This window comes from Ranitomeya variabilis, chromosome 2, assembly GCF_051348905.1.
Source record: "Ranitomeya variabilis isolate aRanVar5 chromosome 2, aRanVar5.hap1, whole genome shotgun sequence".
NCBI classification, from domain to species: domain Eukaryota; kingdom Metazoa; phylum Chordata; class Amphibia; order Anura; family Dendrobatidae; genus Ranitomeya; species Ranitomeya variabilis.
In genome coordinates, this window is record NC_135233.1 from 621899101 (window position 1) to 621917036 (window position 17936).

Genomic DNA, 17936 nt, shown 5'->3' on the forward strand with positions numbered 1-17936 from the left:
GCTGGTGCAGTCACTGTGTACATATATTACATTACTGATCCTGAGTTACATCCTGTATTATACCCCAGAGCTGCACGCACTATTCTGCTGGTGCAGTCACTGTGTACATATATTACATTACTGATCCTGAGTTACATCCTGTATTATACCCCAGAGCTGCACTCACTATTCTGCTGGAGCAGTCACTGTGTACATACATTACTGATCCTGAGTTACATCCTGTATTATACTCCAGAGCTGCACTCACTATTCTGCTGGTGCAGTCACTGTGTACATACTGAGTGTTACAGCTTGTAGATCCCTTCTGTACAAAGGAATCGGCAGAGCAGTTGCTATTTAAGCAATTCCATCCCAATTACACCCTCACATCACTTTTTCACAAACAGACACAGGCACATTTTTGAGGTTTCAGTGTTCTTATGACTCGGCCATAAAATATCTAAAAGGAAACAAACAACATCAGGATATAAAAGCCAGTGTGGAAGATCGGTACAATGAGGACACCTACAAATCCAGGCAGGAAGAAGTGCAGCCGGGGCGATACCTGGGGATTGTACCTGTAGGACCCCAAAGTCCCCAGTGCAGGAGGAAACCAGAGGAACTGACAGCTAGGACCCCCAGGGATCACTGGTACAAAGGGGACTGGCAATTATAAAGTGGCCATCTTGGATTTTTCAGTGACTGTTAGGATTGCTACTTCCTATAGGTGGCACTAGAGTTCTAGTCCTCTTCCTCTCTGAAGAGACAATTTGCATATTTCCCAGAGGAGCATTGCGGCTTTAAGTCTCCTCACCTTGCCATGCTTAACATGTCACTCTCCGCAAGGAGAAACGATACCTCTTGGATGTCAGTGTCTCCTGGGGATATGCCCTTCAGAGGACAAGGTTTCGTCCTTTTTGTTCTCTGATGTATAAAAATAAATGTTGCAATAAAATGTCATTAAAACCTTTCCATCACCGCCATGCCGCGTGGGCTACTGTTAGCTTCACAGCTGATGAGTTTGTCGCTCTTTTATCCGTTTTTCACGGCTCCTATCAGCTGTTTTATTATCACATCAAAGCCCAGATCTCTTAATGTGGTCAGTGGAGAGGAGCAGTGAAAAGACAGATCAGAGTTATCAGAACGAGCTCACTGACAGATCCTCCGTTCCTCATTTCACAGTCAACAATATTGTAACCCTTAAGGTTTCACATGAACTTTGCAATGTTTGTATCAACCCCTTAAAGTGGCATTCATTGCTAATTCCTACTGGAGGTCACAGCTAATGGTCGGCCCCCTAAATGTGATCGAGGCAGCGGTCCGGGCCTAAACTAACAGCTCACGACCCACATGCAGACTCTTAATAGTATGCGCAACTCACAACACAATGTAACAGTGACAAGAACGTAAAGCCTGTAAATCCTTCATCTTCCCGATCATAAAGATGACCAACAATCCATACTCCAGTCACAGCCAGAGCTGCGCTCACAATTCTGGATTTCTGTTTCCAGACAGCAGTGCATTATGATGTAACTCCCGTTATAGATGGACGTGGTTACCGGACATTACGTGTAGATTGATCCATAAAATGAGAGAAGTGCAAGCCCTGATAGCAGGCGAGGTGGCGTCATACAGTGGAGTCAGACGGGACGAGTCTGCGTAGTTCACACTGACGGTTTGGGGCCATGTTCCCAGAGATCACCTCTATCTGCAGTTATGTTGCTAGAACCCTTCACTATGACCTTGGATATAACCAGTCCCACAAGTAAAGGCCGACAGCGTCTGCTCTGGGTGGCGTCCACCTTCAGGCTTTGTAGAGGTTTTATCAATCACGGGAGTGAATATGAGGGAGCACGTTTGTTCGTCATTCCTTAGGTTTGGCAATAAATTTGTTTGTGTTATTCCAGCCTCGGGGGTTATTCTTTTACCCGGCGAGTCCTATGTGCCGGCACAGGATGTGTCCTAGGGGGACCCAACTTAATCTGTGGCCTGGAAAGCAGCACTAATGGAGAAGTCGGCATCAGGACCCAGCTGGGTGCAGGGCTCGGCGTCATGACTGGGCAGACTATCATCGGCCCCTGTCTGATGGTCTCTTTGTTTTTGTTTTCTTGGCTTTGTCATAGCTCCGGTTTTTCAGCACACACACACAGGCGGACACCCCAGCCACTGTCTTCGGCAGGTCCGTTCCTTTCACCCACTTCTTCCTTTCTTTATCATATATTTGGACAGTCCTTGAGAAAGCCGTGTTCTCCCAGCTGTAGCCGCCCAGGATATAAATCTTATTGTCTAGAACAGCTGCCCCGGACTCACTGTTCGGCTGAAGCAGTGGGGCGACCCGCGTCCACTGATCGCACTGGGGGCTGTAGCACTCCACCGCCAGGATATCAAACCGCTCCATGGACTCCAGGTTGTCATCGCTGCCCCCTATAGCATATATACTGTCATCCAGTGTGCACATACTGTGCCAGCCGCGGGCGATGGTCATGGGTCTCCTCTCCTCCCAGGCATCAGCTCGCGGGTCGTAGCACAGCAGGTTCTTCCTGTAGGGGCCAATCTGGTAATCGTGTCCTCCAGAGATGTAGACATAGTCCTTGTGTACGGCCCCCGCATGTCCGTATGTGAATCTGAAATATAGAAGCAGCGTCATTGTATTGTGGCAAGTTTACATTGAGACATTATCTGCGTATCAGGAGCCCAAACCATTGATTCCCATACACATCATGGTAAACACCAAGTCTTTTGTTCTCGTGAGAAGTCGCTGCTGAGGGGTCTGCAAGAGGGGGACTGAAGGGTCCGTTAACTATAGTAGCTATTCCCCCGGTTTACATGCTGCAGATTGGGTAAATCGGTTGTGTATGTGGTATTAATAGAGAAAAACCAATGAGCTGCTGCCAGATACCCCTGTCCTCCTCCAGGCCCCTCTGTCCCTCTCCTCCAGACACCTTTGACTTCGGTTTATCTCTTGTAAGAACAAATGATTGGACATGTGGAAATCCAGATCAGTGCCTTTACTGTACTATATATGTGCAGTTATACACGTTGGCGTATTGCCGTTAGTAAAATTGAATCCATTTACATCAGCTATGTGGCTACAAACCGCATCCTGACTGCCCCCCATCCTGACTGTCCTCCACCTGCATCCATCCCGACTGTCCTCTACGACTGTCCTCCACCTCCTCCGTCCTGTCCTCTCTCCACCTGCGTCCCGACAGTCCTCCACCTCCTCCGTCCGGTCCTCCCTCCACCTGCATCCCGACTGTCCTCCAACCCCTCCGTCCGGTCCTCCCTCCGCCCCGACAGTCCTCCGTTCTGACAGTCCCCCCTCTCGCCTGGCAGTGCAGTTCCTGGCTAAGACCCCCCAGTAGCACAATGTCTGTCCACGACGTCCGTGAATTGCAGGTAGCTATTCTTGAACCCAGAGATAAATGTGAAGGAATCAGACGTGGGGAGATCTACTCTGTTGAGGTATTTAGCCAATTGACGATTATCTAGACAGAAACAACTGTATCAAACCCTCAGCTGTGAGAGGTGTGACAGAAGTGGCAGAATATTTTGAGAGTGACACAAACTTTGATTTGTACATTTTGCAGCTTCAGTGTTTTCGCCCTTTTAATCAGTCATTTATATACGTTTTTACACTATTATTAACAGGTACATGAAGTTTCTGTAAAGCATCAATAGTTTAATGGTCCTTGTGAATGGACCCTTACTGCAGGCAGACGCAGGACTCATGGCAGCATCAACATCCGGAGAAGAAAAGTGTGAGTCTTCATCAGAGAAAGTAACTTTCCCAGTGCTCTACGGACCAGTCTCTACACAATGTCAGTTGGTCCTTGGTGTTTTCTAAGTGGCTTCATTGCTGCCCTTCTTGACACCCGGCCGCCTCCACAAGCCGTCGCCTCACTGAAACCTGCCTGCTGCCATTCCTGAGCAAGCTCTGCACTGGGGCTAAACTGAGCCCCGTAGCTGAAGCTTCTATAGGAGGCGGTTCTGGTACTTGCTGGACTATTTTCAGAACCATTTTCTTTTGATGTTCATGATGATCTGATAAATGGTTGATTTAAGGGCAATCTTACAAGCAGCAATGTCCTTGCCTGTAAAGCCCTTTTGATGTAAAGCATTAATGACTGCACGGGTTTCCTTGGAGGTAACCATTGGTTAACAGAAGACAATGGTTTCAGCACCAGCTACTTTTTACAGCCCCCAGTCTGCTCTTATCACTCCATCACCATGACAGAGTGATATCAGCTGCCTTGTCCTAGTTAACACTTTCTACCGCACTAACGAGAAGATCAATGGGTTTATGGCAAGAGGTCATTTTGTGGCAGCAGAGAAAAAAATCAGTGAAAATGGGGTTTTTAGATGGTTCATTTTCATAGCAAGGAATTAATTTTCAATTCTTCTGATCTCTCTTCTAGATCTAGTGTTAATGTAAATTTCCACTATGAAGACTGAAGAAACAAAATATGTAAACCCAAAATTTATGTCCGTCTCAAAACTTTTGGTCACGACTGGCGGTTATGTGCACACAGAGTCTTTTGCTGATTTTTTGGGGTCAGAAACTGATCAAAACGCCCAAGTTTTGAAGAGTTTTTAAGGAGGGTTTGGACAGTTTTTGCTCAGTTCCAGCTCCAACATTTCTTCAATAAGATACAGTGCGAACAAACCCTTGGATCAAGAAGATTTTTAGGCTTTGAATGTAAACAGCAAGCAGAGACGTTAACAAGTGCAAAGAAATGAAGTATCCAGTCATTATATAGGAGGAGATTGCTCTCGGGCAATCAGACAGGAAAGTCACAACACAACCATTCCACAACTTTTAGGTTTTGCTTTTATATTTGGGATTTTGTTTTGTTTCCGCAAGCAGCAGAATTTGCCCGATACATTTATTCCGGGGATCGGGAGGACGAGGCGAGAACACCTGTAGATGGCTTTGGTATAGATGAATAGACCTCCTCCTACCTGTCGGCATCCCCGGCGCCTCTTCTGATTTCTATCATTGTTGTGGCGTGTCGGCGACTGATCAGGCAGGTAGGAGGAGGGCAGATCTACATGTCAGTTGTGAGTGGTTACTCGCCGTCACGTGAGCAATAAAGTCAGCATCGCATTCACCTCGGCAGCTCAGACATGTAGCTCCAAAGATCGAGCTGAGGGCAGTAGACTTCCACCGAGGACAGGGCGCCATTTTCATTCCTTCCACCGACTGCGACAAGTTTATCAGTCACGGCACCTAAATAAAAATCCACGCGATGCTGATTCATGGAGGCCACCTGTGAACGGCAAACGTGACACTCAGGGGAGGCAGTAGATTTAGAGTCTTAAGCACCGGAATGAGACCTTCTGCAGATTTCTGATACGTCTTTACATGCCGACAGTAAGTGAAGACATCTTTAGCTATACCCAGAGGCTGAAAAACTCTACAAACCCCATGCTTTTCCCAGCTACAAGTTCTATCCAGTCTAGCCAATCCTCTAAACATTCCACATAGATACATTTTCCTTGCACTGATACATTGTATCTATCAGGTTTCCATAAAGGCTTATTCCCATTCAGACATCCATGGTGGGAGACTAAAATATCAGTGACCCTCACAGGGGATGATCTACGGAGACCCCCCCGAGTGTCTGAGCTGTGGGCTTTTTGTCCATACCCCCCTTTAGTACTCCGACGCTGATATTCTATTACCACCCTCTAGAAATCCCCTGTACCACATGCACCATTTTTTATTTCACCACGACCGGCGGCAGACAGAGGCGCAGCTATATCCACGTGATGGGTCTCACCTGAATCCACAGACTCCAGCGGGGATCGTACCTGTAGAGCAGGTTGGATGCAGCATCCCCGCCATTGTCCCGGGAGAAGCTTCCTCCGGCCACATAGATAAAGTTGCCCAGAGCGGTGACGCAGTGGTGACTCCTCCTCGCGGGGAGCTGCGTCTCCGACATCCACTGCTCCTTCTCAATGTCCAAACTGTAGACGTCGTCGCTCAGCTCCAGACAGTGTTCAGAAACCTCTCCACCCACGAAGAGAAGGCGCTCCGACCCCATGCGGAGGGTGCTACGAATGTTCTGCAGCAGGGGCTGTGCCGCCACGTTGCTGTGGTAGTAGATGGCTTCCTCCACCAGGCTCTCACAGTTGGACTCTTTAGGGAGCAGAGAACACACGGCGGGCTTCACCCGGTGCAGAAGTTCGCTCTTTGAGATCAGCTGGAAGCGGATGTTCTGCAGCAGCTGGTAGGCCTGTGCCTCGCGCTGCGGACAGTGAGTCGCCCACTGGAGCGCGGACTGCAGGAGGTCATGCTCGCTGCCGTGCTGCACGTGGCTGCTCATCAGATACAGGGACAGCTTCTGCAGAGGGATGTCCTGCAGGAAGACGCTGGTGAAGCACAGGGCGCTGTAGCTGCGCAGGATGAATGAGTCAATGTAAGAGCCCAGCCGCTCCAGGCTGTAGATGGAGGCCAGCTCCTGCAGGTACAGATAGTTCTCCTCATTTACCTCATTCTCCAGGTACTCGCAGCAGAAGTCCACCACTTTCCAGATCTGCAGAAGGTGGGCGGTTTCTAGGACGTAGTCAATGTTCCCTCCATCCAGCGTCAAGTCACCGCTGTACAGGAAGTCCACTGCAGCCTTCAGGCCGACGAAGGATGCACCCACAAGCTCCACCTCCGTCTGGTGCGCCTCTCTCATTCCGATGGTGAACATGGAGTTGAAGTAGTCGCTGCAGGCGGACAGGTAGTTCCTGTGAGCCGGCACTCGCTGATCGTCGGCCACCAGGACCACATCACAGAAATGCCCCTTCTGCCTCTGCTCACTGAGTCTCTGAAGGACCAGGCAGGAGAGGTCGCTCCACCGGTACAGCTGTGGAAGAAGAGGACACGTTACTGACTGTAGGGGCTTCCCACCAGAGTCACTGCTACGCCAACACTCCCACCATCTCAGGTCCCCCTCGTGAGACGAGTACACGTCCCAGAGAGGAGACCCCCATCTGTCAATCATTTATGGTATACCCTGTGCATACGCCATAAATGTCTGAGACCCCCAGAAGGCAGCACCATGACCCCACGGATCCCACCAGGATAATGTGTATAAGGGAAGAACAAATCTTTCCCAACAGCAGGTGGTGAAGAAAAGGACTGAGCATGTGGAATGTTAATATGCCCAATACTTCAGAAGATAACCAGCTGTCAGGGGTGTCTAAACGGAGGGCGGCGGGGGGCAGAAATGTCTGCGGGGGGGCTGGGGGAGACACAGGTATCTGGAGGGGCAGAGGCGCCTGGATGAAAGGGGGTGTTGGCTATACAGACTACTGGAGGAAGGGGGGGCAGAGGCACCTGGAGGGACGGGGGATAAAGACACCTGGAGGAAGAGGGGGAGGCAGAGGCACCTGGAAAAAGGGGGGACAGATGCCTGGAAAAAGGGGCAGAGGCACCTGAAGGAAGGGGGGGGGGGGATAGAGGCACCGGGATGGGAACAGACGTCTGGAAGAAGGGGAGCAGAGGCAGCTGGAGGAAGAGGGGGGACAGAGGCACCTGGAGGAAGAAGAGGGGACAGAAGCGCCTGGAGGAAGATGGGGAACAGAGGCACCTGGAAAAGGAGGTGGGACAGACGACTGAAGGAAGGGGTGCAGAGGCACTGGGAGGGGAACAGAGACGTCTGGAAGAAGGGGGGCAGATGCGCCTGGAGGAGGGGGGGGACAAAGGCACCTGGAGGAAGAAGAGGGGACAGAGGCACCTGGAAAAAGGGGGGGAAAGATGCCTGAAGGAAGGGGGGCAGAGGCACCTGGAGGAAGAGGGGGGGGGGGAACAGAGGCGCCTGGAGGAAGAGGAGGGGACAGAGGCGCCTGGAAAAAGGGGGGGAAAAGATGCCTGAAGGAAGGGGGGCAGAGGCACCGGGAGGAAGAGGAGGGGACAGAGGCGCCTGGAAAAGGGGGGGCAGATGCGTCTGATAGTAAACTCCCCCCATCAGGAGCACATAGCTCACGGTGCAACACATGCCTGTGTTTCGGAGGGTGCAGAAGAACATCAGATGACCTTTCCGTGATCTGGGGTGTACAGCTGCCTCAATAGTAAATGTGTGTCTGGTGTGGGCTGTGATAGGGACATCTGTCTCCTGTGCAGAATATAAAGGGGACATATCAGGTATAGACGTCAATGTCCTCAGAAATGTTGGGAGTCTGTAAAAAGTAACACAAAAGCTTTGCAGTGCATCCATGGTGCTCAGTCCGCTGTCATGCAGCTGCGCACTACTGGCTTTTCCCGTCTTCCCTCCAGGTGTCCGGCTAACCAGGGAACAGTACATTGCCAAAAAGTAACATGTGCCACCCCGACATCCACAGCATCCACTGGGCTCAGGATCTGTGGCTCTGTATCAGGAAGATACATTCCCACATCAGGCAGAGCTGTGGTGGACAGTCGCGATAAGGTGTGATAACGGGGGGCTTGCATGGACACGTCAGGGGGAGCAGAGGTATCAGCAGCCGTACCTTGGAAGACTCGCTGATCTTGTGCGGTCGACAAACTCGGGTTTGCTTTGCGCCCTCCATTTCTATTTAGATGCCTACCTTCAGGGAGAAAAAGAAAAGCATTAAAGGAGTTGTCCACATTTGGAGGCACATTCCACCAAACTACAGCATGGGGTTGAAAAAAAATAATTCTTTCAACTGGGTTTCACTGAAAATTTCCCAGGGCTTGCTTTCTATCTGTATTATACCCCAGAGCTGCACTCACTATTTTGCTGGTGCAGTCACTGTGTACATACATTACATTACTGATCCTGAGTTACATCCTGTATTATACCCCAGAGCTGCACTCACTATTCTGCTGGTGCAGTCACTGTGTACATACATTACATTACTGATCCTGAGTTACCTCCTGTATTATGCTCTAGAGCTGCACTCACTATTCTGCTGGTGCAGTCACTGTGTACATACATTACTGATCCTGAGTTACATCCTGTATTATACTCCAGAGCTGCGCTCACTATTCTGCTGGTGCAGCCACTGTGTACATACATTACATTACTGATCCTGAGTTACATCCTGAATTATACACCAGAGCTGCACTCACTATTCTGCTGGTGCAGTCACTGTGTACATACATTACATTACTGATCCTGATTTACATCCTGTATTATACTCCAGAGCTGAACTCACTATTCTGCTGGTGCAGTCACTGTGTACATACATTACTGATCCTGATTTACATCCTGTATTATACTCCAGAGCTGCACTCACTATTCTGCTGGTGCAGTCACTGTGTACATACATTACATTACTGATCCTGAGTTACCTCCTGTATTATACTCCAGAGCTGCGCTCACTATTCTGCTAGTGCAGTCACTGTGTACATACATTACATTACTGATCCTGAGATACATCATGTATTATACTCCAGAGCTGCACTCACTATTCTGCTGGTGCAGTCACTGTGTACATACATTACTGATCCTGAGTTACATCCTGTATTATACCCCAGAGCTGCACTCACTATTCTGCTGGTGCAGTCACTGTGTACATACATTACATTACTGATTGTGAGTTACATCCTGTATTATACTCCAGAGCTGCACTCACTATTCAGCTGGTGCAGTCACTGTGTACATACAGTCATATGAAAAAGTTTGGGCACCCCTATTAATCTTAAGCTTAATGTTTTATAAAAAAATTTTTTTTTGCAACAGCTATTTCAGTTTCATATATCTAATAACTGTTGGACACAGTAATGTTTCTACCTTGAAACGCACTGTGTTTTTTTGCCGCCATGCATAACGCCTTTTTGTATTACCAAACAACTCAATCTTGGTTTCATCAGTCCACAGGACCTTCCAAAAAGAAATTGGCTTCTCCAAATGTGCTTTTGCATACCTCAGCCGACTGTTTGTGGCGTGCCTGCAGAAATGGCTTCTTTTGCATCACTCTCCCATACAGCTTCTCCTTGTGCAAAGTGCGTTGTATAGTTGACCGATGCACAGTGACACCATCTGCAGCAAGTTGATGCTGCAGATCTCTGGAGGTGGTCTGAGGATTGTCCTTGACTGATCTCACCATTCTTCTTCTCTGCCTTTCTGATGTTTTTCTTGGCCTGCCACTTCTGGCCTTAACAAGAACTGTACCTGTGTTCTTCCATTTCCTTACTATGTTCCTCACAGTGGAAATTGACAGGTTAAACCTCTGAGACAGCTTTTTGTATCCTTCCCCTGAACAACTATGTTGAATAATCTTTGTTTTCAGATCATTTGACAGCTGTTTTGAGGAGCCCATGATGCCACTCTTCAGAGGAGATTCAAACAGGAGAACAACTTGCAAGTGGCCACTTTAAGTAGCTTTTCTCATGATTGCATACACCTGGCTATGAAGTTCAAAGCTCAATTAGGTTACAAAACCAAAAAAAGTGCTTTAGTAAGTCAGTAAAAAGTAGGTAGGAGTATTTAAAACAAGAAAATGATAAGGGTGCCCATACTTATGCACCTGTCAAATTTTGTTTGAATGCAGATTGCACATTTTCTGTTAGTACAATAAACCTCATTTCAAGGCAGAAACATTACTGTGTCCAACAGTTATTAGATATATGAAACTGAAATAGCTGTTGCAAAAAAAACAATTTTTATAAAACATTAAGCTTAAGATTAATAGGGGTGCCCAAACTTTTTCATATGACTGTACATTACATTACTGATCCTGAGTTACATCCTGTATTATACCCCAGAGCTGCACTCACTATTCTGCTGGTGGAGATCATAAGAGTGACCTTGTCGAGCTATTTAAGTGTTGTGTGCCGACATTCTCTGCACACTCGCTCTGCTCCGGGCCGCTCTGGTCACTGCGCATCTTTCACACTTCTGGGACGTATCAGATCCAACTTCAATTAAATCTGTTGTTAATGCTATGAGCTCAAATAAATGGTGTCACAAATGTGTGCAGTACATTACACCATGCAGTAGGTGGCAGCATAACATCACAGCTCAGGTATAACTATAGGGGATACGTGACATGATGCTGCTGTAACCCAGAGTATCTCCGGTATATAATTATATATGTATATAGTAGAAACATACGAAAAAATGAACAAAAGGGGGAATCGAAAACCGTGTAACATATAAACCCCTTAAAAATATATAAATTTTATTAAATATATTTAAAAATACCACTTCCCAGTGAATACAGAAAAAGTATAATTTAGATACAACAAAAATCTAGTAGGTGCACCTGTCCTGATAAACTGACCCTACACTGGCCTGCTGTCCCTTCCTATCAGTGGAGGTTGGCACCCTGATAGATTATTTGGCGCCCCCACTCCACGACGGCTATCGCCTGCTGGCCCTGGATATAGCTAGCCAGCTATAGGCGGGAAAACAATGAGCAATTAAAAGAGATGAAAAAAAGCGTTCTAGGAGCATGGCAGCATTCTAGGAGCATATGACATTGCAATATTAGAAAATCATTATAGAAGACACATAGACAGTCTATAGAAAATGTCACACCGTAAACTGCACAGTAGGTGAGATTCCATGCAGATATCCATATGCTGTAGTAGTCAGTGTTCAGTGTCTTCTATAATGATTTTCTAATATTGCAAGATAGTGTGTCCATGCATAGTTCCCAATCGGGACTGAACTAGGTCATTTATTTTTATGTTTCTTTCCTCCTATTTATGTCTCACCATTTATGCACATAGACATATTATTGTGTAACTGTGCATTACTATGACCACAAGTAAATTCTATGAGCGTCAATGTCATATGCTCCTAGAATGCTGCCATGTCTGGGACCTCATTAAGGGAGGTTGTTAACATATATTTAGTGTACACCTTAAGGCCCCGTCTCACTAAGCGATTTACCAACGATCACGACCAGCGATATGACCTGGCCGTGATCGTTGGTAAGTCGCTGTGTGGTCGCTGGGGAGCTGTCACACAGACCGCTCTCCCCAGCGACCAACGATCAGGGGAACGACTTCGGCATCGTTGAAACTGTCTTCAACGATGCCGAAGTCCCCCTGCAGCACCCGGGTAACCAGGGTAAACATCGGGTTACTAAGCGCAGGGCCGCGCTTAGTAACCCGATGTTTACCCTGGTTACCAAAAAAAACAAACACTACATACTCGCCTTTCGGTGTCCAGGTCCCTTGCCGTCTGCTTCCTGCTCTGACTGAGCCGCCGTACAGTGAGAGCAGAGCGCAGCGGTGACGTCACTGCTGCTCTCACTTCTCACTGTACGGCCGGGAGTCAGTGAGAGCAGGAAGCAGACGGCAAGGGACACCGAAAGGCGAGTATGTACTGTTTGTTTTTTTTGGTAACCAGGGTAAACATCGGGTTACTAAGCGCGGCCCTGCGCTTAGTAACCCGATGTTTACCCTGGTTACCAGTGAAGACATCGCTGGATCGGTGTCACACACACCGATTCAGCAATGTCAGCGGGGCCTCAACGACCAAAAAAAGGTCCAGGCCATTCTGACACGACCAGCGATCTCGCAGCAGGGGCCTGATCGCTGGTACGTGTCACACATAGCGAGATCGCTATGGAGGTCGCTGTTGCGTCACAAAACTAGTGACTCAGCAGCGATCTCGCTAGCGATCTCGCTATGTGAGACGGGGCCTTTAGACTCTTCTACCCTCGCTTTTTTTCATCTCTTTTAATTGCTCATTGTTTTCCCGCCTATAGCTGGCTAGCTATATCCAGGGCCAGCAGGCGATAGCCGTCGTGGAGTGGGGGCGCCAAATAATCTATCAGGGTGCCAACCTCCACTGATAGGAAGGGACAGCAGGCCAGTGTAGGGTCAGTTTATCAGGACAGGTGCACCTACTAGATTTTTGTTGTATCTAAATTATACTTTTTCTGTATTCACTGGGAAGTGGTATTTTTAAATATATTTAATAAAATTTATATATTTTTAAGGGGTTTATATGGTACACCATCTCCTGTATATAACTATATATGTACAGCCGGCATAACCTGGGCATCTCCTGTATATAATTATATATGTACAGCCGGTATAACCTGGGTATCTCCTGTATATAATTATATATGTACAGCCGGTATAACCTGGACATCTCCTGTATGTAATTATATATGTACAGCCGGTATAACCTGGACATCTCCTGTATATATTTATATATGTACAGCCGGTATAACCTGAGCATCTCCTGTATATAATTATATATGTACAGCTGGTATAACCTGGGCATCTCCTGTATATAATTATATATGTACAGCCGGTATAACCTGGGCATCTCCTGTATATAATTATATATGTACAGCCGATATAACCTGGGCATCTCCTGTATATAATTATATATGTACAGCCGATATAACCTGGGCATCTCCTGTATATAATTATATATGTACAGTTGGTAAAACCTGGGGATCTTCTGTATATAATTATATATGTACAGCCGGTAAAATCTGGTGATCTTCAGCTTGCAGAAGTCTGATTGTCAGAGCCGCCATGTTGTGTGCAGGAGCTTGGAATCGATGTGATTTCTTCTGTCCTCAGAGCTGGGAGTGCTGCAGTTTGCTCCCGCTGTCTTGCACGTGACATTATATTCTCACATGTGACATCAGAGATCTGACATTATAAGGTTTTCTGATGCTCAGGTCATAGCGGCAGTCACTTTTTCCAGGTTCCACCCTGGTTCCATCAGGATCAGTAGACTCCCCCTGTTCCCTCTAATCCCCCCCTCCCTGGATACCAGAGGAACCCCCGTGTGTCAACAATGAGCGCTGCTCTGAGGATCACTGCAGCCCCTATGATGGTGCTGTCAGGTCGGCATGTAACATGCAGTGTTTGTGTTACTGTTGTGTAATCGCAGCTTTATTCTATGGTTATTATCAGTATTAGATGTTATGTTATTGCTGCTATGTGACCTCCGGGACAATCACATAATATTATTAGCGCTCCTGTTACTTTATTACATGGGGACATCATTAGGTCACTTCTTATTCCTCCTGTTATTTTATTACATGGGGACATCATTAGGTCACTTCTTATTCCTCCTGTTACTATTACATGGGGACATCATTAGGTCACTTCTTATTCCTCCTGTTACTTTATTACATGGGAACATCATTAGGTCACTTCTTATTCCTCCCGTTACTTTATTACATGGGGACATCATTAGGTCACTTCTTATTCCTCCTGTTACTTTATTACATGGGGACATCATTAGGTCACTTCTTATTCCTCCTGTTATTTTATTACATGGGGACATCATTAGGTCACTTCTTATTCCTCCTGTTACTATTACATGGGGACATCATTAGGTCACTTCTTATTCCTCCTGTTACTTTATTACATGGGAACATCATTAGGTCACTTCTTATTCCTCCCGTTACTTTATTACATGGGGACATCATTAGGTCACTTCTTATTCCTCCTGTTATTTTATTACATGGGGACATCATTAGGTCACTTCTTATTCCTCCTGTTACTATTACATGGGGACATCATTAGGTCACTTCTTATTCCTCCTGTTACTTTATTACATGGGAACATCATTAGGTCACTTCTTATTCCTCCCGTTACTTTATTACATGGGGACATCATTAGGTCACTTCTTATTCCTCCTGTTATTTTATTACATGGGGACATCATTAGGTCACTTCTTATTCCTCCTGTTGTTTTATTACATGGGAACATCATTAGGTCACTTCTTATTCCTCGTTACTTTATTACATAGGGACATCATTAGGCCACTTCTTATTCCTCCTGTTACTTTATTACATGGGAACATCATTAGGTCACTTCTTATTCCTCCTGTTACTATTACATGGGGACATCATTAGGTCACTTCTTATTCCTCCTGTTATTTTATTACATGGGAACATCATTAGGTCACTTCTTATTCCTCCTGTTACTTTATTACATGGGAACATCATTAGGTCACTTCTTATTCCTCCTGTTACTATTACATGGGGACATCATTAGGTCACTTCTTATTCCTCCTGTTATTTTATTACATGGGAACATCATTAGGTCACTTCTTATTCCTCCTGTTATTTTATTACATGGGGACATCATTAGGTCACTTCTTATTCCTCCTGTTATTTTATTACATGGGAACATCATTAGGTCACTTCTTATTCCTCCTGTTACTATTACTTGGCAACATCATTAGGTCACTTCTTTTTCCTCCTGTTATTTTATTACATGGGGACATCATTAGGTCACTTCTTATTCCTCCCGTTACTTTATTACATGGGAACATCATTAGGTTACTTCTTATTCCCAGCAGTTTGTTATATTCTGAATGTTAGGGGATTGTTACTGCTGTTATGTTGTTACTTTGTATATTGTGGTTGCTATTGCGCAGTTCCTGCAGGTGTCCAGCAGATGCCGCCACTGACGCTTGTAATAAATAGGAGCCGCCTGGTGTGTATAATGCATCATTATACAGAGTGTGAACAAAACAGCAGCAGCTCTGGGGGTCCCAGACCCTCCCCCCCGTGGCCCCCAGTAATGTGCTGTGGAGATCCTGCCATGCACTGTGTATGATCTGTATGTATGTGATCCGTATGTGTATTTTTTATGAGATGTGTGTGTGTGATCGGTACATGATCCCTGCGTGATATGGTGTGTATAATGCATCATTATACAGAGTGTGAACAAGGCAGCAGCAGCTCTGGGGGTCCCAGACCCTCCCCCCCGTGGCCCCCAGTAATGTGCTGTGGAGATCCTGCCATGCACTGTGTATGATCTGTATGTATGTGATCCGTATGTGTATTTTTTATGAGATGTGTGTGTGTGATCGGTACATGATCCCTGCGTGATACACACGAGTTATGTCTGATCCGTATGTGATCTCTGCGTGAGCTATGTTTGATCCGTACGTGATCTGTGTGGAATCCATGTGATACCTGCGTAATTCATATGTGATCCGCATGGGATCCATGTGTGAGCTATGTCTGATCTGTATGTGATCCCTACATGATCCATGTGTGATCTGTAAGTGATCCGTGCTTGATGCATGATTCCTACGTGATCCACGTGTGAGCTATGTCTGATCTGTATGTGATCCATGCGCAATCCACATGATCCGTATGTCATTCGTGTGAGCTTTGTCTGATCCGTACTTAATCCTACGTGAGCCATGTGTGAGCTTTGTCTGATCTGTATATGATCCCTGTGCGATCCACACGAGCTATGTCTGATCTGTATATGATCCCTGTGTGATCCATACCTGATTGCTGCATTATCAGTACATGATTCGTGCGTGATCCTTGTTTGACTTGTATGATCCGTGCTTGATCCATATGTGAGCTATGTCTGATCTGTATGTGATCCCTGTGCGATCCATATATGATCCATATGTAATCTTTGTGCGATCCATGTGATCCTTGTGTGTTCAATGTGATCCGCACATGATCCCTGCGTGATCCCGGCATGAGCTACAGTATGATCCGTATGTGATCTCTGCGTGATCCATGTGTGAGCTATGCCTTATCCGTATGTGATCCATGTGTGAGCTATGCCTGATCCGTATGTGATCCATGTATGAGCTATGCCTGATTTACATGTGTTCCACGTGTGAGCTATGTCTTATCCATATGTGAGCCATGTCTGATCTGTATGTGATCGGTGTAGGATCTGTATATGTGATCCACGTCTGATCTGTAGGTGATCCGTGTGGGATCCCTGTATGTGATCCCGTGTGATCTGTAGGTGATCAGTGTGGGATCCGTGTATGTGATCTGCATGTGATGTCTATTCTGCAGGAGATCCATGTGTAATCCACGTGTGAGCTATGTCTTATCCGTAGGTAATGGCTGCATGATCCACTTGTGAGCCATGTCTGATCTGTAGGTGATCCCCCGTGTGATCTGTAGGTGATCAGTGTATGTGATCTGCATGTGATCTCTGTATTCTGCAGGAGATCCGTGTGTGAGCCACCTGCGAGCTATGTCTTCTCCCTAGGTGATGCCTGCATTATCCACGTCTGAGCCATGTCTGATCTGTAGGTGATCCGTGTAGGATCCATGTATGTGATCCCTGTGTGAGCTGTAGGTGATCTGTGTGGGATCCGTGTATGTGATCTGCATGTGATCTCTGTATTCTGCAGGAGATCCGTGTGTGAGCCACCTGCGAGCTATGTCTTCTCCCTAGGTGATGCCTGCATTATCCACGTGTGAGCCATGTCTGATCTGTAGGTGATCCGTGTGGGATCCATGTATGTGAAACCCTGTGTGATCTGTAGGTGATCAGTGTGGGATCCGTGTATGTGATCTGCATGTGATCAGTGTATGTGATCTGCATGTGATCTCTGTATTCTGCAGGAGATCCATGTGTGATCCACGTGTGAGCTATGTCTTATCCCTAGGTGATGCCTGCATGATCCACGTGTGAGCCATGTCTGATATGTAGGTGATCCCCATGTGAGCTGTAGGTGATCAGTGTGGGATCCGTGTATGTGATCTGCATGTGATCAGTGTATGTGATCTGCATGTGATCTCTGTATTCTGCAGGAGATCCGTGTGTGAGCCACCTGCGAGCTATGTCTTCTCCCTAGGTGATGCCTGCATGATCCACGTGTGAGCCATGTCTGGTCTGTTGGTGATCCGTGTGGGATCCATGTATGTGATCTCTGTATTCTGCATGTGATCCGGCTGTGGTGACAGATGCAGTGCTCCTACCTGCAGCTCGGGGGTCCGGCCTGCTCATCCAGACCCCGCAGGCGCCTCTGCCGGGACTTGTGCTGCGCTCCCACAGCTGGCAGCGGCATATTCCGGATTAGCAGGATGGCGGTGCCGGGCTGTGCAGTGCGGGGCTCCCCGGCCTCGGGGCATCAGTCCTAGCTGACAGCGGCTCCTGCAGGAAGTCCCAGTAATGCACCGCGGACATCGCACAGGAAGGAGAACAGCCGCGGTGGGCGGGGTCACCCACCGGAGGCTCCTCCCATTTTTGCTAAAGAAAAAATGAGCTGCCCCATCCCAGTGTCAGCTGCCGGCCGGGGGCGCAGGGGTTAAGA

The 17936-nt window shown here is 47.1% G+C and overlaps 1 protein-coding gene across 1 annotated transcript; it reads right to left on the reverse strand.

The window, feature by feature from the left end:
* Positions 1-402: 402 nt before the first annotated feature.
* On the reverse strand, positions 403-17792 carry KLHL36 (kelch like family member 36). The gene is made up of 5 exons (XM_077288878.1): positions 17602-17792; positions 8461-8538; positions 5763-6836; positions 5092-5249; positions 403-2603 (listed from the first exon to the last, which is right to left on the reverse strand). Exons 2-5 carry the CDS (start codon positions 8518-8520, stop codon positions 2048-2050), a joined length of 1848 nt encoding a protein of 615 aa, XP_077144993.1. The 5' UTR covers positions 8521-8538; positions 17602-17792; the 3' UTR covers positions 403-2047.
* Positions 17793-17936: the final 144 nt, after the last annotated feature.